This window comes from Ictalurus punctatus, chromosome 7, assembly GCF_001660625.3.
Source record: "Ictalurus punctatus breed USDA103 chromosome 7, Coco_2.0, whole genome shotgun sequence".
Lineage (NCBI taxonomy): Eukaryota > Metazoa > Chordata > Actinopteri > Siluriformes > Ictaluridae > Ictalurus > Ictalurus punctatus.
The window spans coordinates 13,659,963-13,681,028 of NC_030422.2; the positions used below are offsets into that span (position 1 = coordinate 13,659,963).

At 40.6% G+C, this 21,066-nt stretch overlaps 2 protein-coding genes across 5 annotated transcripts; one reads left to right on the plus strand and one right to left on the minus strand.

Moving 5' to 3' along the window:
• Window positions 1-478: 478 nt before the first annotated feature.
• Window positions 479-12,928, minus strand: si:dkey-28a3.2 (uncharacterized). 2 transcript variants are annotated; one of them, XM_017471813.2, is made up of 7 exons: window positions 12,792-12,928; window positions 10,208-10,409; window positions 5,854-8,738; window positions 5,159-5,724; window positions 1,991-2,049; window positions 1,342-1,656; window positions 479-1,234 (listed from the first exon to the last, which is right to left on the minus strand). In XM_017471813.2, the coding sequence occupies exons 3-7, from the start codon at window positions 8,515-8,517 to the stop codon at window positions 1,161-1,163; spliced, it is 3,678 nt and encodes a 1,225-aa protein (XP_017327302.1). In that variant the 5' UTR covers window positions 8,518-8,738; window positions 10,208-10,409; window positions 12,792-12,928; the 3' UTR covers window positions 479-1,160. The 2 variants fall into 2 exon arrangements, with proteins under 2 accessions (XP_017327302.1, XP_017327301.1); XM_017471812.3 differs by having other exon boundaries at window positions 12,786-12,925.
• zfta (zinc finger translocation associated) lies at window positions 12,905-20,457 on the plus strand. 3 transcript variants are annotated; one of them, XM_017471819.3, is made up of 5 exons: window positions 12,905-13,037; window positions 13,952-14,467; window positions 14,854-15,183; window positions 15,775-16,194; window positions 17,977-20,457. In XM_017471819.3, the coding sequence occupies exons 1-5, from the start codon at window positions 12,914-12,916 to the stop codon at window positions 18,429-18,431; spliced, it is 1,845 nt and encodes a 614-aa protein (XP_017327308.1). In that variant the 5' UTR covers window positions 12,905-12,913; the 3' UTR covers window positions 18,432-20,457. The 3 variants fall into 3 exon arrangements, with proteins under 3 accessions (XP_017327308.1, XP_017327310.1, XP_017327309.1); XM_017471820.3 differs by lacking the exon at window positions 12,905-13,037 and adding an exon at window positions 13,265-13,411; XM_017471821.3 differs by lacking the exon at window positions 14,854-15,183.
• Window positions 20,458-21,066: the final 609 nt, after the last annotated feature.

The following is a 21,066-nucleotide window of genomic DNA, read 5'->3' on the forward strand; positions in this document are numbered from 1 at the left end:
TTGAGTATAAATGAAATCTCCTTTCCCCCCCCCTAATCACTATTCCAATTCCCCCATCCCATAGCAACTTATTTAAAGCGTTTATGTCTTCTATAGCATACAAGCTAGAAGCATCCAAGAATACATAGTAACACTCAACTTGTGTATATACATTTCTGGATACAAAGCATGTGACTATATATAACGGTACATGTTTATATAAAACGTCTTTTCTCTTTCTTTCATGCCTCCGTCATCCAACAGAATCTCATTTACTGAGTTCCTTAAAGTTTACTATTTAAAATTTCTATTATCAACCTCTAAATCTGGTGATTAAACAGCTAAGATGCTTAGTTTCTGTTCTCTATTAAATTGTCTTTTCCATTAGCCACACTAAAGTCTGTTCATAAAGAGACTTTAATATAAAAATAATGTTATTAAATCTGTACTGAAAGCAAATTAAGGTAGTTTGTCAGCCAATGTGACAAGAGTCAGAAAGTAAAATGCATACCAATTTCTTTATTCTTTTCCCCAGAACAAAAAGGCTTTTATTAAAACAGAAGTAACTGCTATATGTACAGTATGTGCTGCAGGTATAGCAAATGCACACTTAAACACCATTAACATGAATGGTTTAGTGAGATCACCATGTAACGCAACAGGTCACGGTGTACGAGTATGTAGTATTAAATAATAACATTAAAAGAGGAAGGCAATGCTTATAGGAAAGGATAAGCACCAGAGTGAAAGAAACAGCATCCCATTGAAGAGGTCTACAGTATCTTGAATGCGACTCCTCGGTTTGTGAAAGATCCAGAACACAAACAGCAATGGAGGTTAATGTTGAATGTTAAACACAGACGAATACATGTATGTAAACATAAGCGTATAAAATTGAAATCATTTGCACACATTTATGCTGGATGCATCACTTTGTCCCCTTTCTAAGAAAAAGTCTGTAATTCAGCAATGCAGTACAATCCAAATGGAAACACCATGTGTTGGGTTTTTACTCAAAAAAGATCTTTAACATGCTCAGCCAGAGTACGCCTCAAAAGTCCCTCTGTGCTTTTGTGTTTTGCTTAACAAATACATTTCAGATTTGAAAGCACTGGATTTTGACATTCTTGTGGAGAATGTCATTTCTCACACTACCTTGCTTTCTGATGGCAAACCAAGACTTATTTAGATTGATCTGCTTTGTCATCTTGGCCCAGAATCACTTCGACCTCAGCCGTGTGCCTCGAGCTCTCTTCTGTAAACAAGATAACCAGCATTGTTATGGGACTGGTACAAATGATTTCCAATTACCTTAAAAGTAAAATAAATAAATAACTGTACACAATCAATACATTTCATTACCTTTGAGGACATTGCTGTTCTGCCACAGCTGACTGGTGAAGAAGCGCTCCCTCACTGCCACTTGTTCATCCCAGGCCTTTAGGATGCGTTGACGCTCAGCCTCTTCCAATGACAGAGTGCCAGGGTGGGTTTCCTCTATATGAGCTCTCACTCCCTCTGCACTAAAGGTGTACTGCTGTTCCCCACACACCATGCACACCAGCAGCTGGTTTATAGGATCATAATCCATGAGGTAGGTGCTTCTCCACTTGTCCTCTGACAAGGGCTCATCTGAGCAATCATCATCATCAGCAAGATAACATACTTCTGCTTCATCTGGAAAGAGATATGATCACTAGAGATGAGTAAAGGCAACAGACTGCCATCAGAAAGCTCCACCAAGCACCAAAATTGACCAAATATCATTTGTTTAAGGAAGTGTTGAGCCAATCAAAATTGGCTTCATAAAAACTGTATTCAAGGTTAATGGCTGGCAGATTAGATTGGTAGCAGTTGTATTTGACCATGAAAATGTTTTCAGACTAATAAATGTTTTCATTTTTAAATGTCTGTGAACAATAAAAGGTGAAGGGCAATGATAATAGTAGAAGGAAATACAAAAATTATATGTTTTTCTTTATAAAAGCTTTTAAGTTAGGGAATGCTATACCTTTATCTGATGTAGTCTGACACTCTTCAGGCCTGTAGTCCAGTCTCTCTGGTGGGATGCTACAAAGCAAAAAAAAAAAAAAAAAAAAAAACCTGGACTGTCAAATGATGACATTAACATACAGTCCCCTCTGAAATTATTACAATGGTAAGGAAAAGTCTTTAGTTTTTTTTTTTTTCTATACACTGACAACATTAGTTGAGAACTAAAGATGAATATTGGACGATAGATCAGAATTTCAGCTTTTATTTCCTGATATTTACATCTAGATGTATTATACAACTTAGAACATGGCACATTTTGTTTGAATCCCCTATCTTTCGAGTGATCAAAATATACTGGAACATGTGATTGACAGGTGTTTCTTGTTACCCAGGTGTGCCCTGTTAGAGTGACTGTTTAAACAATTAAGAGCTCTTATTGTCTACTCTTGGTTTGAGCTGTGGGTTTCACATGTGAAGATCACATTTGTTGTTAAAAAGGATAAACCAACATGAAGATCAGAGAGCTGTCTATGGGAGAAAAGCAAGCCAATATGAAGCTGAGAAAAGAGGGGAAAATCGATCAAAAGCATTGGGCACAGCCAATAAACAATTTGGAATTTCATGCAAAAGAAAGAAACCACTGGTGTACTGACAACCAGACATCAAACAGATCGGCCAAGGAAATCAGCAGTTGATGACAAACATCACGAAAGCTGTGAAGAAAAACTTTCAAGAGTAGAAGCCCTTACCACAAGATGCAAATCACTCATCAGCATTAAAAACTGGAAAGCCAGATTGAAATTCAAAAAGAAATACAGAGATGAACCACACAAGTTCTGGAACCAAGATTAACCTCTACCAACATGATTAAAAGGCCAAAGTGTGGAGAAAGAAAGGATCTGCTCATGATCCAAAACATACAAGCTCATTGGTCAAGCATGGTTGAGGTAACGTAATGGCTTGGGTTTGCATCGCTGCTTCTGGAACACACTCTCTAATCTTTCTTGATGATGTCTACAGAAATGCATCCGATCTAATTGGAAGGAACCTCATCATACAGCAAGACACTGACCCAAAACACACTGCCAACTCAACAAAGCATTTTCTTGTGGGTGGGGGGGCATGATGAGTGGAAGGTTTAGACTGGCCAAGTTACCAAATCATCAGACATTAACCCAACTGAGCAAGCATTTCACCACCTGAAGAGGAGACTGAATACAGAAACTCTCCAAAACAAACAACTGAAAGAAACTGCGGAACAAGTCTGGAAAATTGTCACAAAAGAGGACACAACAGTTAGGTGATGTCAGTGGGTCACCGGCTTCGTGCAGTTATTGCAAGCAAGTATTAATGCAACCAAATATTTAGTGTTATTTACATTAAGACTTTCTGTTACAAAACTTTTGCTCACCTAAAATTGTGCCATGTTCTAAATTGTTTAAACACATCTAGAGGTAAATATCAGGAAATAAAAGCTGAAATTCTAATATACTTCCTCATGTTCATCTTTTGATCTCAAACCCAAATGTCTTCACTGTATAGCAAAAACAAAATAATTGGCCTTGCTGTTGCAATATTTTCTGAAGGGATTATATAAAGCTATGAAGCTACTACCAGCTTGTACTGGTTTCCCAGGCAGTGCAACTTTCTTAGCAACTAACGGTTTAACTCAAAAGTAAGAGGAGCTACTTATGTGCATTAATACAGACTATGGAAAATAAGCAAATACTCGAATGCCTGCCCTTGTTTGATTTTGCATAACCATATCCACTTTATCCTCTCCTTGTAATGTTTCTGGTGAGGAAGGATCATGTTTCCACCCTCAACAAAAAGAGTTTGGTGTTGAGTCTGAGCTGTGGTGTTCTCTTGTCACATGTAAAGACATTTGAGCTCGCGTCACTAAAGTGTTTAAATGCAACATGACTTTTTGTGTTCAAGTTATAGTTCTTGTGTTGCACTGTGCTGTATTCTGTCAGTTTGCACACACATTATTACCCTTGATTATGAAAAGATGATCTGGCTTTCATCCAAGCTGATTAATATGCGTAGTGAAAATAGGTTCTACCAACAGCCAGATCACTTCCTCCTTTGCATGTTTATAGTGCAGCAGATTTCAAGAAAAGAGTTGTATGTGCTGACAGGTTGAGGTGCTTGTTGAATAAGTGAAGTAAAAAAAAGTAGTTAGTGAAAATTAAAATTAAATAACAGCTTATTGAACCTGCCTGTCCAATGGGAAACGGTTAGCCTAGATATGTAATCTGCTTGTCCCAAGCACACGTGCTATTGATTTATCCATTCCTGATGTCTATCACTATAAAACATGTATACTGCATGATGGATCTGTATATTTTATAGGTGTGTCATTGTCTCCCTCTTTCTCTATGGACCAGGACAGTTGCCTGAACCCTACTGCAGCAACTGAAAGAGCTGCTTGAAAAGAAAAATTTTTTCACCATGGTTACCCTCATATTCTTATTTTCATTGTTTGTTTCCTCTTACCAACACAGCCCACATCCAAAAATATACATGTCAAAAGGGAAGTTAGACGTCTTCATTTGAATTGGTAGCTGAAGAGAAGAATACACTTCCCTGTTCATTTCTACTAGATATTTTTGGACAAACTTAACACATGCTGTTGTGTGTTAAGTTCTAAATTTACTATCCTGACAAAAGATCCATCAATTTTTGGGCACAGTGTTTATAAAATATGTTTGACTCAGCTTGCACCGAGTTGTGGAGGTCAGCCAGTTCTGGATAGATGAACACTGGTTCTAAAATTGTTTTCATTTTTATACAATATTCAGTTTTTAACCGCATTTAGAAGCGATTCTTTTTTCATGTTTACATTAAAGACAATTTGGTTTTATTGGGGGTAAACAAACAAAAACATAACTCCATGTTGTAAGAAAATTAAAAAAGAAAAATGTTTAAGGGATGAATGATTTTTATAGTCAGTGTATATTGTACCATATTACCATACCATAACCATATAACTTGAGGTGCTCATATGAAAATAGGTAGAAGGTCAATGGTGTGTATTTTTATTGTATTTTTATGAATTAGTCAGTTAAATACTCTTAACATGGTTTAACATAGGCACAGATTTCCCACTGCCCCTGAATCAAAGTAAATAATGTTAGGCTGCTGGAACTACAGCACTTTATACATCTACATATTCACTTACCTTTGAACTACATGTGTAACGTTGTTTGACCAGCTATGTCTCGACTGGTTGAGTGATGTCTGGTGGCTGAGCGCTCTTTCCCGTGCCGCCTTCCGAGCTCGCTGCTCCTGCTTCTTTATTCTCCAGTGCATCCTCTTCCTTTGTATAACATCATCGGGATCTAGTTCTTTATTTGCGGTTATCTTTAATTGGCTTTGATTACTTCTTAATTTGGTCAATGAGGACCCTCTAGTCTGTATTCGAGGATCTGACAGCTTTACATGACTCATTGGCATGGAGGTCACAGTACCTGGTCTGGTGGCTGAAGTAGGAACATTTCCCTGAACCTGTTGCTGCCATTTGTTCACCTGAGACACCTCTGAAAATTTAGGCTTACCCTTCTGTCCTTCAAACAAAAGCTGCCTTGCCTCATTTGATCGCTGTTGGTTAGATGATGCAGTCGGACTTAACACAGGCCGGGTGGGACGTGAAGTGACACTGGGTAAAATAACAGGATTGTTTAGGGCTGTGTGATTCATCTTCTGAGCCACAGGTGGGTGAATGACTTGAGAGGTGCCACATTTCCTCTGTATTTGATGAAAGAGAAAAGAAAACAGCAAAAAAAAGACAAGATTATTTTGATACTCAATTTATTTACACTTACAGGGAATATCTCCACAATGCACAATCTGCACAACTGAAGTAAGATGCAATACCTGTGAAGAATGCAGAGCATTTGTTCCTCTCTCCATCTCTTTGGCCTTCCTTGCTCTCTGTTGCCTTTTCATTACTCGCCAGTATTCTCTCTTTCTTTGGAGATCACTGTTCTCATTTAGCTGATGACCTCCACGGGCCTGAGGAGGAAAATTCCGCTGGGGTCCTGATGTTTTTCCACTATGTACTGAAGTGCCCCTGTGTAAGGGGGTCACACACACAGCCACAGGCAGTTCGCATCTTTCATCTCGTGGACCTTTACTGAAGCACGTGGCAGTACAAGGAAGCTGACTTGAGGACTCACTGCATGAAAGGACAATACCGTCAGAAGAAAAGTCATGTGCCTGCAGGGGAGAATGACAAGGAGATGGACTCTGTTTGACCACTACAGAAGAGTAAGTGTCTGCAGAGAATTCCTGAGTTGTTGTAAGGTCAGGCTTTCTGGCTGTTTCTTTCTCCTCCTGAAGAAAGGGTTTATCTTCAGTTTTACAAGGCAAAAGCTCACCTTTATCTATAGAAGAGCTATTAAGGTCACCTACTGAGTTAAGAGATTCTTCCAGGAGCTTTTTCATAGATGCTACCACCAAGAGAGTGGTGGACTGACTGTCACTATTCGAACAAGGCTCTGCCTCAGCACTATTCTCAGGGCAGGATGGTGCAGATTTTATTTCTTTAATATTCACAGTCTGATTTTGTTCTGTGAGGGAACATACCATGGCTATTGAAGGATAAATGGGTTCTTGTTTTGTGGCATCACATGGGGTTGAGACCAAACCTGGGGTAACATCTGAACAGGAATCAAAGCTCTTCAACTCTGTCTTATAAGTTGTCCTATTCTCTACAATTAGGTCTTCAGTCTGGGTGGCTTCTGTTGAGCTTGTAAGAATCGTCGCATCCTCTGTACCACTGGTTATTTTTGAGCCAACCACAGGATCAAAAGCAGTAATGTTCTGACCCGTTGACCTTCGAGTTTGTCGCTGATTTGTTGATATATTTGTATTATTGGGAATGCTATGTAGAACAGGTCTAGTTCTGGTCCTAATGAGATTTTGTGACATAGGTGGACCAGATGACACCGGTGATTTCACAGCTGATAAACTGCAGCTTATGGCAGGTGGACCCTTCTCAGCTGTATGTGAGATTGTGACCGTTACTGTGCCATCCTCTTTGATAAAGCTACTAATAGGATTAGAGGTGTTGAGGACTGTGTTTTTGTTTGGTTGTGACATTTTCTGGAGGCCTGTTGGTGTCTTTCGCATTTGCTCCATTATGCTCTGGTATCGCTTTGCACGCCAGTTAAATGCATCCCGGTCCTTCAAGCGGCCTTTCAATGCCAAAGAACGCTTTGCTCTTTGCTCCCGCTTTTTGATACGCCAATACTCCCTTTGCTTGGCAAGTCGCTCCTCGGCTGTCTCATTCCCTTGTGGTAGACCACGCCGCCTTTGAATTCGGACAAACTTCTGTTGCGGCATTTTGGATTGCCCAATTGCTTGGGTAGATCTTAAAGGCTGCAAAGAAACCCCTGAAGATATGGCCATATGATTTCGTTTTGAATCCTGAAATTGATTTGTGCTATAAACTGAAACAGAGGAGAGGTTTTTGGCTAGTAACCTGTGCCTTTCAGCTAGTTTTAAAACCACTGTTTGTGGTTTATAGGGTCTTGGGGGTGATAATTTCTCTCTTTCCACTCTGACTCCATAATGTAATGGTTTTCCAGCACTCTGTCTTGAGTCAACAGACATCACAGAGTTACGTTGCTTGGCTCCTCTCAAAGCCATTGTGTTCACAGCGGATAATGAATGTGCTGGGGCAGCACAGGAAAGCTTCTCTGTTTCCTGTTGTCCTTTTTCAAAACATTGCAGCTTCTCTCGATCCATCTTCAGCTTCTCGGCACGTTTTGCCCTTTGCTCTCGTTTTTTGATACGCCAGTTCTCCCTACGTTTAGCAGCTTTCTCCTCTTCAGTCATGGCCACTTCTGTGGTTTTGCACACGACCATGCTGCATACTGGAACATTGGCACCAGCATTTTTATTTGTATTGGTACCATTTCTTGCTAGGATGTGCTGGTCTTTATCAAACTTGCATTCCACAAAGGCCAAGGACTTGGGTGTTACACAGCATTTAATTTGAGGGGCTTGTTTGCTGCACTTTGGTGCTAGCTGGGATACAGCACTCTGAGAAATGCTTGAGAGGTTGCCGTTAAAGGCTGATGATCTGTTCAGTGTATGTCGAGGTGTTATGCTGTTTGGGTGTACCTTTATGCATGCTGCAGGCACTGGTAAGCCCTTGGTGAGTGGTGCTCCATTAAGTTTGGCCATGGAAGCACCGATGTTTGATTCTTCAGTGGTCAAGTTTTTCATCTCCTTTTTACAAATCACCATACCCTTGGTCTGATTTTGTGCCACACGTGTTTGGTATGAACCATCACTATTAAGCAAAGTAGGTCTAAATTCAGAACGAGACGTTTGTGGAACATGTCCATCTCTACACACAGTTTTACAGATTCCTGTGTTTGGCGCTTTAACCTTCTTCTTGGCCTTGGATAGCTTTGCTCTTTGCTCCCTTTTCTTAGTCCTCCAGTATTCCCTTTTAGAGGCCAGAGTGACTTCATCGAATTCCGACACAGGCCGGTATCGGTGCCTCATCAAGGTCGTTGTCTTAGACATACCTACTGTTTGTTCCCTGCTCCCTCACCACAGTTTAATGATGTACACATCAAATCCAACAAAGAAGGTGTCTGTTGTTAAGACAGATGCTTTCTCTGCAACAGTCACATTATATTTTATTTGTGGCTGTCTTCATCCCTGTGTTTACTTAAAATTAGGCTTACAGTAAATGACTGCAGCATGGTTCCTATTTTTCCAAAAACTGCATCCAAGAGCAAAACCTGCAACCAAACAAAAAACCAAATCAGTTTTTATTGCATAACTTGTAATGAGCACCTCCAACATTCAGACATTTGTTTTATGTTGATACAAAGTGACCAGACCTATGTTTGCTCTGTTGTAGAGAGTGTAGAAATATTTAAATGGTATACAAATTTAAGTAACGTTAAAATCCAACTCAATCCAAGACAGACTGAAGTATGTACGGTGTAGTGGTAGCTCAGTGGTTAAGATGATTGACTACTAATCGATGGTTATGAGTTCAAACCCAAGCACTGCCATGCTGCCACTGTTGGGCCCTCAAGCAAGGCCCTAAACCCTCAACTGCTCAGATGTACAAATAAGATAAATATAAGTCGCTCTGGATAATAGCGTCTGCCAAATGATATAAATGTTGAGGGTTTATTTGTAATACTACTACAAGACTTTGCTTTGGTTTCCAGTCTGTACTTCTGGCTTCAGTTACGGACGTATACCTTAAAATTCATCTGCAACATCCAATAAAGTTAGATTAAATCTGAATATTTGGCCACATGCTAAATCGAAATTGATTAGTATAGATAGTGTATACACACACACTTCATACAATTTTATATGCTATAGTGTACAAATTGTACGAAAAATGTACGGCTAAAAAATCCACTTAGAAATCCTACAGACAAGCATTGTAGTTACTGTAGTTTGTGCTCATATTGTCTATATAACAACTTTTTATGAGCAGTATTTGCATTTGGGGTGGGGGTCTAGTTCGTTATTTTGTTTGTTTTCAGGCAGAAGAATTACTACATACATACACGTATAGGCGCATGACATTTTATTTATCTACAGTAGGCCTACATTCAGCTAGCCAGTTGACTGCTTTGGTATATCAATATACAAATCTGCATGTTTGAGACGGTTAATTAATCATTCTCCGCCATTTTGAATGTTATTGCCAACTAGTCAAATGTATAACGTATTTGTCTGCTTATGATGTGTGTTGCTTGAAAGAAAAGTAATAGAAAGAAAGAAAAAGAAGAAAGAAAGGTAAACAAATTCAAATAAAGGGAAAGAAAACGAAAGAAAGAAAAATAACGAAAACAAAAATTGCTAAATGCAGTTATAGTGAAGCGGATGCATAGGGGACACACACACAGCCACTTTAAATCGCATCTCTTCGCCAGTGTCTCAATCATTTGTTTTGACGTCGACTCTCTTTCATTCTTTTATTTATTGTATTATTATTGTTATTATTATGTCTACACGAATGTGCTTTATTGAATAAACGACTTGAAAAGCGCGCTGTGAAAAATAACAATACACGGTCGTTGTCTGGAACCGAACAGCTACAATGTTATCAATTCTTCTTCCTCCTCTTGTCCTCGCGTCTCTCCGGCCGCTCACTGCCGCCTTTGAAGTAAAATCACGCGGCGGTTGAAAGCGATTGCTTAAGACGTGTGTAAAAATATATATATACATGCACGTGTATTACCTGGCGATCAGGCTTAACTTCCCTGGACTGTTTACAGACGCTTAGACGGGAGTCCAGTTAGGACAGTGGGGTTCACTTCCCGGATCACCCTTTCTCTCCCGCTGCTGCCATGTAGTGCAAAGTACCAGGATGTGAGAGCTCGAGCCCTACTGCTACTGCGCGTATTCGCGGAAATGTAGAGCACTCTTAAAGCGACAATGCACTGTAAACAGAAAAGAAATCCATTAGGAAATTTACCATCCATCAAGCTCTTTATCAGTGGAACAACTGATTAATGAGTTATTTTTCCATATCCACTATGCATTTTTCCACACCGCTTATCCTACACAGGGTCGCAATGGAAGCTGGAGTCTATTCCAGGGAACTCGGGGCACAAAGTGGGGGACACCCTGGATGGGGTGCCAACCCATCGCAGGGCACAATCACACATGCATTCAGACGCTACAGATAATTTGGAATCAACCTACAACACGTGTCTTTGGACTGGGGGAGGAAACTGGAGTACCTTGATGAAACCCCCAAAGCACGGGGAGGACATGTAAGCTCCGCACACACAGGACTAAGGTGCGATTCGAACCCCCAACCCTAGAGGAGTGAGCCTAATGTGTTAACCCCTAAAGCAGGGTTCACATTGTATGATTTTGGCCACGATTTGTTCGACTGAGACAAATTTTGAGAATTCTAAAAAAATTCCTATAATCCATCCATCCATTCATCCATCTTCTACACCGTTTAATACTTTTCAGGGTCACGGGGAAATCTGGAGTCTATCATAGGGAGCATTGGGCACGAGGCGGGGTACACCCTGGACAGGGTGCCAATCCATCGCAGGGCACAATAACATACACATTCACACACCCATTCATACACTACGGACACTTTGTACATGCCAATCAGCCTACCATGCATGTCTTTGGACTGGGGGAGGAAACCGCAGTACCCGGAGGAAATCTCTGCAGCACAGAGAGAACATGCAAATTCCACACACACAGGGCCACGGTGGGAATCAAACCCCCAACCCTTGTTTTTGTGCCCAAAATTCCTATAATCCTAGGCCAAAATCTGTAGTCTTTGATCTCTTGTTTGACATGTTCCCCGACAGCAGATTAATGGCCGCTGTGATCAAAATTTTCCTTTGATTAAATTTTGGCAGTGTTGGAAGATTTGAGGCATTAATCACAACTAAGATCCAATGTGATATGGCTTACAGCAGGGGTCATGTTTGTACAGTCTGACAAGCAACAGTCACAAACAGCTATTAAAAATCAAACAGTGTGCACCCGGATTAAATCACTGTGCCCCATGGCCATTCTTTAACCATTTTATCCTGGTCAGGGATAAATCCAGGACCTCTTCTATGAACACTGGGTATGAGGTGGGGCTAAACCATGGATGGGGCACCAATACATCACTGGGCATGATGCACACACACACACACACACACACACACACACTAGCATTCTATCTTAACAATGTTTCTATCAGTACATGCCATGAAAGAAAAATAATTCAAATGTCTAATATCTGTAGCTAGTGTCAAAGTGATTGACTATGTGTGAGTAATTGTGATTGTGATGAATATATGTATATATAAAATATACAGAATTACCTACAAACCTGAAACGTGAAAAAATTCTAGATATTAACTTCATGATATAAAGTGAATTCTAACAAGTAGGAATATGCAATCATGCAGTTAAGTCCATATATTTCTGGCGAATACACTAATTAGCACAAGACTCACTTAACTAAGTGTGACAGAAAGAAAATGACCACTAAGCGACTACTGCTAATAATGTCGCTAATCTAATACTTTATGGCATTATACAATTCTGTAAATGTTACACTGTAAAACAACTCAAAGTGTGTGAAAATATTTTAAAATGGTGTAAACTGACAGATGTTCCCAGTGCAGGTTAGGAATTCAGTTGAAATACTGAATACAACCAGTTGTGTAGTAACTGATTCTGTATGTTCTAGCATTTAGGGCTTTTCTTAGACATGGTCATTAATAACTAGACATGATTTCTTATTCATGGGCAGAGGAAATATATAGGAGGGATGGTACCAAAACTAGACGTTTTTGTGAAAGCAAATATAAACACTGACCAAAAAAAAAAAACCTGATCAAAAATCACATTAATAAATATTTTGCTAATCGCAGATACATAACTAAGAGGCCAAAGTCTAAACTGTTGTATTGCTTAAACTGAACTGCAGGAGATTACAGATAATCTGTTGTAGGTGAAATGGTGTACTGCAGCTGATCTGAACTGTATCTGTACAGCAGTAGCTGAGTGGCCCCGTCCGGAAACCACGTGACCGCATACTGTCTCTTTAAATTTACCCAGGAGCCCCTTAAGGAGCCCCAGGGGCCCCAAAGCTCGGCTCCCCACCCTGAAGACAAGCGGAGCCTCTGAAAAACACACACAGGAGGCCATCTGGAACATTTGATGATTATTTAATAAGTACTTCGATCGGATGAAGTGCGAATTGAAACTCGCGTGGACGCGTAAAAGTTGAGTGAAGTTGAGCCGCGTGCACACCGCGCACACAGAGCGACACCGCGCACACTTACACTTACAGGCGAATGCGTCTTCCTGCTGCTTTCACAAGCGATCAGCGCATGCTTCTTCGAAATACTGCGCCCGTAACAGCGTTTGGTACGCGGAGCGCGGACTTGGGTCGGTTTAACATCAGCTAGGCATGGAAGAAAACGAGTGCAGGGAGTCGGAGCCCGGGGTCCAGACGGAAAGCCTCTCATTGATAATAAGGGATGAGGAAGAGGAGGCCAGTCCGCCTTTCGGCGCTTCGGCACAGCTCGCAGCAGGTAAACACCGCCGCGTTCACAAGCAGAGTGCTGAAACAGATCGAAGAGCAGTGTGTGTTTGCCGCGTTAATCCGGCTGATGAACAATAGCGCACAGCAGCATGGCCCCTTGCCTTCATGGGCTCCACTATAAACAAAGGCGGAATCCAGTGCCATGCCATGCCTGTACAGCGGTGCGCAGTCGCCACCCAGCGGAAATGAGCGCATCTACCGATTGTCCCTGCGGAAGTAAACGGTGCCGCTGTTCGGACAGGCCACAGGTTCCCAACCCTGGTCCTGGAGAGCCCTCTGTGCTGCGTTTTTAGTGTTTTTCCATGCTCATCTTCCTCACTACGACTCCAAAAGAGCTGTTTATTAGCTGATTAGTTGAATCAGGTGTGTTGGAAGCAGGAAAAAAAAACAACTAAAATGACCAGGATAGGCAACCTGAAAGCTGTGTAGGCTGTTTGGGTATAAAAGTACAGCATAGTTTGCATAACAAAACTGCCTGGTGCTAGAATAAAACTGTCCAGGGCAGTGGATTAAACTGACAAATTCCTACGGCACCCGTGCGTGGTCATTTAACTAAGTTGATCAGTCAGATGTTAATTAGTAATACGCTGACTAAACCTGATGATTACCCAGGCAGGAAAATCACCAAATTGTGGCCCTCTACTTCCACATGACACTCCAGAGTGATTTGCACCAGTTGTATCGGAATTATCTTTTTATCTTGCAAATATACTACATCCTTATATTATCCAGATAACATAATTTAAGATCATTTGTCATTTATTATTTTAGGGAATTATGATGTCATTTACTGTCATTTATCCTGGCTGACTACAACATATGTATGCAGATTTGATATAAACAGGTCATAGGAATATAAACTTGAGCTTAAAGTTGATATGTTTTCTTTTTGTTTTGCTCCAGGTGAAGATGACATGACCAATGGACACAATAGAGATGACAGTCAAGCTAGTCTGATCACTCATGTGGACTCACCAGGGACGAGCTACTGGAGTGTTTCGGAGAGCCCTGAATCACCCTCCCTCCTGTCCCTTGTTCTGGGGCCATCTAGAAACAAAACATCTCCAGCCAAAGCAGGCTGGGCATCACGGACTGGCCACAGTCGTATCCCTGGTCGAGACCACCGCCGTTACTACCACGAGCACTGGAGAACCGAGTACCTGATGGACTTTGACCCCAAGAGAAATGGGATGATCTGCATGGTATGTGGCAGCTCCTTAGCCACTCTAAAGCTGAGCACCATTAAGAGACATATCAGGCAGAAGCATCCCGATTCGTTGCTGTGGAGCGCGTCCGATAAGGAGGTGATCCGTTCGGGATGGGAGAACCATCTGAATCTAGAGACTAGTCAGACATCTTGTGCAGATTCAGCCATCGCCTCAGAGCCGGAGGAGACGCTTGAATGTGCCAGTGAGACAGGTGTGTGATTCGACTTTAAAGTAGTTTTTCAGTGGGCCCAAGAAGCCTATATATTGTATTTACGTCAAATCTGTAAGGGTGGATGTGCATATGTAATAATAAGAAGCGGAAGTTCTATTTATATTGCGCAGAATTTACAGAGCAAAAATAAATGACAAAAAGAAAACCACAACAGACAAAGAGAAAATAATGAGAATAAAGATTAAAGTACAATACAACAAATAGCTTAAAAGGATTAAATTTCAAGTTAAAATGTATTAATGATATATTACATATGACATGTATTCTCTATAAAGAGGGTTTACTCAAACATGCAGTATTATAAAACATACTGCTCATTGTAGATGTACGCTGCAGATATGACATAATCTCCCCACTTCCTCCAGACAAGCCTGGCAGTGCTGTGATAGTTAAAACTGAGTCCCAGTCTGAGCCTAGCGTGGTGAGCTCCTCATCGGCTCAGGAGACTCAGAGTGTGTTGACTGAGATACTAGAGCGCTACGTGAACGACTCGCTGCACGCCTGGTTCCGCCAGGAGTTCCTAATGGAGTACCAGGCAGAGGTGGGCAGGCTGGTGTGCATGGTGTGCAGCCGTCCCTTGCCCTCGCTTCACCTCGACCACATCAAGAGGCATGTGCTGGAGCAGCATCCCAACTCACTGGTGTACAGTGCAGGGGAGAAACATCGAGTCCTGCAGAGCTGGGCCCAAAGCCAGGGTGAGAGAACACCTGGAACTTTTGGACAGGAAAGTGTAGAGAAGCCACAGGAAGTGAAAGACTGGAATTAAAGGATGCATTGAAGTGGGGAAAAAACAGAAACAGGAACATGAAAAGAATAGATGTATGAGGAAAGGGCTATTAAAAAAAAAAAAAAGGCACTCTCCTGCATCATTAAGATTTCCCTTCACTAAAACACCAAATCGTCATCTAAACATTAAACTGTTTATGTGTTGGATCAGGTCTTTGAAATATCCTGGACGACTGATCCGCAGGACTGAAGTTGATTGGAGATTGAGTAGTTTTATCTTCTAATTTAATGTGGTTTCACTCATTACATATTCTGTTGCAGGTCACACACCATCTAGTTTGTTTTTCTTCCTTTTTATCTGGTCACATGTTCCTCAACTAACTCCTTCTTGCTCAATACCAGCCTTGCGCTCTGTCTTTTATGTACTGTGGCATCTCTACACTTCCAGCTCTGGAGTTGAGAACACACAATATACAGTATACAGTGTCACAGCTATTTTTATGTCATTGTTATGAATTAAGGTATGTTTGTATCTCCGTTCCATATATGTCCTTTCACAGACTCTGCAAGAGACTATATCAAGACAGAGCCAGACACCAAAGACCTGAGCGTGAACAGACGAGTACCGCTCCCTGCCACAGAGCCTGACTCTCTCCAGCACATCACAGAGCCATCCGGAGGGTCGGGAAGGGAATCAGAAGACCCTTCTCACCACACCCCTAACAGCAGGTTAAAAAAAGGCAGCCCATGGCATCTACGGCTGGATTATTTGGTTGCTATTGGGCCTCCAAGCATGCCAGGCTGCTTCTGCATGGTGTGTTCCGAGGAGCTGCCAGTGGTGAGAGTCAGCAGCTTTCGCAGGCACATAGAGGACTGTCACCCTGAGACCAGCTATCTCAGCCAAAGAGAGAGAGAAGACATAGCCAGCGCCTGGACCCAGGAGGTGGCCACGGAGGAGCCGGAAACACATTCACAACAGGGTAAAGACACAAACTTCACTGGGTGAAGTAGCAGAACACTGAGCTGAATTGATCTAAGCCTAAAATTGTTTCTAGCCTCATGACATTACAAGACTAAAGCGGTTAAATGAGTACTCCAGATTTTCTAGCCTAATCTCTATCCACCACATTTGTAGCAAAATTCCACAGGCAAGAATGTCAGAAAATCTCTCTGTACTGAGAAAAGAACATGAAACTGTTTATTCAAAACACCCGTATAACGGAAGTCAGAGGGTAGTTGTTCATTAAGTTGCATCATAAAGTGAATTCAAAGCTAAAACCGAAGACATACAGAAGAGAATGGTTTAAAGAGGTTTATAAAGGGGGGGGTTAGTGGTTAGCACACTTGCTTCGCACCCCCAAGGTTGGGGGTTTGAATCCTTCCTCCATCCTGTGTTGGTTCTCTGCATGTTCTCCCCGTGCTTCAGGGGTTTCCTCCGGGTACTCCGGTTTCCTACCCTATACAGAGATATGCACTGTAGGCTGATTGGCATTTCCAAATTGCCCGTGTGAATGTGTGTGTGATTGTGCCCTGCAATGGGTTGGCACCCTATTGAGGGTGTTCAATGCCTTGTGCCCCTAATTCCCTATTATAGGCTCCAGGAGGTGTATTACAGAAAGATCCTAACTTTAGAATCCTATTTTATCTGTTTGGTAACCATGGAAATTTCAGTTAGTACCTCATTTAGGACAACAGCTATTACAGAATAACATTTCCTAAGTGCATTATCTTATCTTAAATACAGATAGGAAAAGTGTATTACAGAAGCATCCTAACATGACAAAAAAAAAATCCTTAAAAGTGTCCTAATTTAAAATCTATTTTAAAGCCAACAATACCAGTCACATTACAACAGCCATGTCCGAGGACACCGTTACATTTATTAATGATGCAAGAGGAAGAACTGTGATGTTTGATGGTGGAAAGATTTTTGGAGTACCCAGATGATGTGCTGTGCTTTGACAGCAAAACAGTGATAAATAATTACAGACGTCCATGAAATATTGTAATGCAGTTAGCACAAGAACTGCGACCAGCGAACCGTCACCAGTCATAGTGCAAGTGATTTACTATTGCTACGAAAGTTTACATCACAGCTGTTGGTTGTAGTTGGTTGCTTGGTAACAGACCTGAGAGTTGATTATCGAACTCGATGGAGCAGTTTAAGATTTCTTAAATAGAGATAAGATTTTGAAAGATAAGAATCGTAAATCAAGTTAAGATTTGCTTCTGTAATACGAATTTGTGAAAAATACTAATTTAACTGATCAGATCTTAACTTAAGACTTGAGATAGAACATTTCTGTAATATGCCCCCAGGCTCCCCCACGACTCTGTGTAGCATGTGGTATGGAGCATGGATGGATGGATGGATGCATCTCCTAAAGGACAAAGCTAGAGCTTTTTTTTTTTCCCCAAATACATTTGACCCAAGGATACATGAAAACTTTTCCAAAAACATTTTAACCAAATATTTAGTATGTCCGTAGACTTGCATTATAAGTGAGTTTTGCGTAAACAGGTTTTCCTTTCTCTTCATTTAGTGCGGGGAAACGTATCAACATTACTGACTGTTGAAATCACAAATGCGCATATACTGTATATGCAGTCAATAGAGATTAGGCTTCAGAGAAAAAACTAGACTCTTCCTTTAATCCATAATATGACTCGTATACAAGAGACATAACTTTCATTCCTGCAATGAAATTTGGTACATTTATTACAACTTTCGATTAACCACTCCTCTCTGTCTTTGGTTAAAGCTTCCCCCAGTGACGCACCCGTTAAAAGCAAGACGTTTTCCATAAAACCATTCGCCTGGCAGCGTGGCATCAAGAAGGAAGACGGGGAGAGGTCGAAGATCATGTCCGCGCCCATTATCGGGAGAAACGTCCACTACCCAGGCAAGGACCAGCGGCGTAACTACCAGGTGCGCTGGCGAATGGAGTACCTGATGGACTACGACTGCAGGAGGCACGGGCTGATCTGCATGGTGTGCCGCACCACTCTAGCGACTCTGAAGGTGAGCACGATCAAGAGGCACATCCAGCAAGTCCACCCTCACTCGCTGAACTACAGTGCCGAGGAGAAGCAGCAGGCAGTGGAGAGCTACAGCCAAGCGACGCTACACTTCGTCCACGCTGAAAACTGCTTCTCAGGCTCGGATCACAGTCATGTAGCACAGACTAACACTAAGGTTGAGATTGACCAGGTTTAATGAACAGTGAGGGTGGCATGCTTTCTTGCACTCAGGAAGAAGATTGCTGGAACAAGCCAAAATATGATCTCCACAGCTTTTTAGTTGGGAATGAAAGCTTGATACAATTTTTTCTGTGCACTTTTTGTTTGTTTGATTTCACAACATGATTTCAATTATTAAGCAATGATCTTCTTGGAGTTGGAGAAAAGTAAAGTTGTTTCCCACAGTGGAATGATGTCACTGGCTTGAATACGAATGAAGGACCTAACAGGGCTCTACAGTGCGACCATTTCACTCGCATTTGTGACTGAAAAGTACTTTGTGCGACTGTGAAAAAAAATATATTCGCACCGGTGCGAGTGACCTGGTCGGAGTTGTATAATACAATCAGAATAAAAACTACAAGTCCAAAATGCATCTAGCTACAGTTACTTTCACTTCAATTTGCCGATCTCACAAGTCTTTTATTGATCGCGCAAAATGACCTGAACTTGCGACTGTGACATGCTCGTGTACACGCAGCGGCGTCGGGCGGAGTAAATTAATAATAATGCTAACACTACAAGGTGGGTTTAATTCAAACTTATTTATTAAATAATTCCTCACCAATCATAATCAAGAATAACAACTGTTCAGTCTGTAAACACAGTACACTACCCCTCTCCTTCACCAACTCTTATTGACAGCACATTTACTTCATTTAAACTCACAGTTGCCAGATATATACTAGAAAAATCAACTCCAGTGTCCATGTTCTGATTTAATTCCCCCAAAAAAGCAGTATTATCAGCAGACATGGCAACACTGTCCTGGGGAAACCATCTAAAACTGATAAACAAACAAACAAATTATCAAATGTAAAGACAGAAAATGTTATAAATAAAGTTATAAATCATTGAATATAAAAAAAAATTATATAATAAATTCATAAAATATAAATAATGAGAAATGAAATAATGTTTAATTACTATGGGTTGCATTTAAAATCAATTTAAAATTAAGCTTAGTAAGCTATTTCCTTGGAAGGCTATTAGCCTTCATTTTCCTAAAACGGATCATTTTAATATTAGTCTCCTTTTAATTAGGACTCTTTATTGCTTCAGATATTTAAAAATAAATATTTGCTGCTTGTTTATTTATCAATTAACTAGCATTTATCAATGCTATTACTTTAATTCAATTAACAGTGACCATGAGCAGAGATCTTACATTTAACTGTTTATGACAGACCTGATTAAAGCTTAAACAAAAAAAAGATGGATCGGTTTTGGTCGATCAAGATGACCAGAAATCGGTATCGGCTGTAAAAATCCTGATCGGAGCATCCCTAATGAGCAGCATTGAACTAAAGCGCTTTGCATCTGATGGATAAATGACTCACCCAGTCACATCCTATATGAGATTATTCAGATATATACACAATACACACAGAGCGGTTCGAGAACTGACTCCAGCCCAGAACCATGACAGTGGAAAATGTCTAATAGTGTAGCTTAAAATATATTTAAGAGGAGCAGACTTCAAACACTGATTATTGAGGGTTTTTGTATTTGTTTACAAGATGGAACAGGTTAACGGTTGTTTTTTGCATACAGTCTGTAAAATTAACTGAAAATATTACATTTAGTTTATTAGAAGGTAAATTAATGTGTCATGGCTCACAGTATGTTCCTAAATTCTGTCATAATTGACCAGCTCAAGTTTTCTCATGCCTACTTGTGTGTTATATTGTGGCACATTAACATGCTCCTAAATTTTTGACTGTGCTCCTTAAAGAAATTGTTACCGTAGAGCCCTGCCTAAGCACCTTTTTATGCATCCGTATTTGTACAGTGCAGTCTTTGGTGAGAGTTATTGATTGCTGCGGATTGCAGGGTTTAAAGTACCAGAGGGATCGTTTTGCATGGGGTCAGCAATGCAGTAGGTCGCACATTCAGCACTAAACAGAGCACTTGTTATGGGGGGATCAAGGTAACTGTTATGAAGCATGACTTCTAGAGCAGCACCTTGTTAAACACAGTGTGTTTAGATTGAACAGTTCCATGCATTTCAATATATATATATATATATATATATATATATATATATATATATATATATATATATATATATATATATATATATATATATATATATGTTTTTTTTTTTAAAGTAACACATGATTAATAAATATCACACATGAGAAAATTCTTAGTACCTACTGGCAAAGTATTACCTATTGATTAGGTATGATTTTCCAAATGATCATGTCTTGCTGAAATAAATATAGGTTAAGGCCCTTTGCTATATCATAAATGAAATGAGGGACATAAGTCCATGTCTCAGGGAATGTGTGTAATATCAGGGCTTGCCATCTATCCTGTAGATTCAGCAGTTTTGTTTTGTGACTTCACCACTGATTATAGTCTAAATAATGCAATTAAATTCTCTACACACTGAGTGAAAAGATGCAACCAATTTCTGTCATGTTCTTGTCTAAGTGGAAGTAACATCCATGTGGGGGGTTTTTTAAGTGAAGTGGAAGTTATGAAAAAGAACTTGATGTCTTCTTTATTTAAGCACACACCTTTTTTTGTTTTGCTCTGTATTGTTACTCACTGTTGTTTGGACTCCAGATGGCGATGTTCAAATGATCACATTCATATCATGTCAA

Excerpts from the sequence above, each read along its gene's own strand:
- si:dkey-28a3.2 (XM_017471813.2), bottom strand. The coding sequence starts at position 8,517 with ATGTCTAAGACAACGACCTTGATGAGGCACCGATACCGGCCTGTGTCG. Across the intron at positions 5,725-5,853 it reads ATGCTCTGCATTCTTCACAG|AGGAAATGTGGCACCTCTCA; the intron begins GTATTGCATCTT and ends CATCAAATACAG. Across the intron at positions 1,235-1,341 it reads GAACAGCAATGTCCTCAAAG|AAGAGAGCTCGAGGCACACG; the intron begins GTAATGAAATGT and ends TCTTGTTTACAG.
- zfta (XM_017471819.3), top strand. The coding sequence starts at position 12,914 with ATGGAAGAAAACGAGTGCAGGGAGTCGGAGCCCGGGGTCCAGACGGAA. Across the intron at positions 15,184-15,774 it reads GAGCTGGGCCCAAAGCCAGG|ACTCTGCAAGAGACTATATC; the intron begins GTGAGAGAACAC and ends GTCCTTTCACAG. Across the intron at positions 16,195-17,976 it reads GGAAACACATTCACAACAGG|CTTCCCCCAGTGACGCACCC; the intron begins GTAAAGACACAA and ends CTTTGGTTAAAG.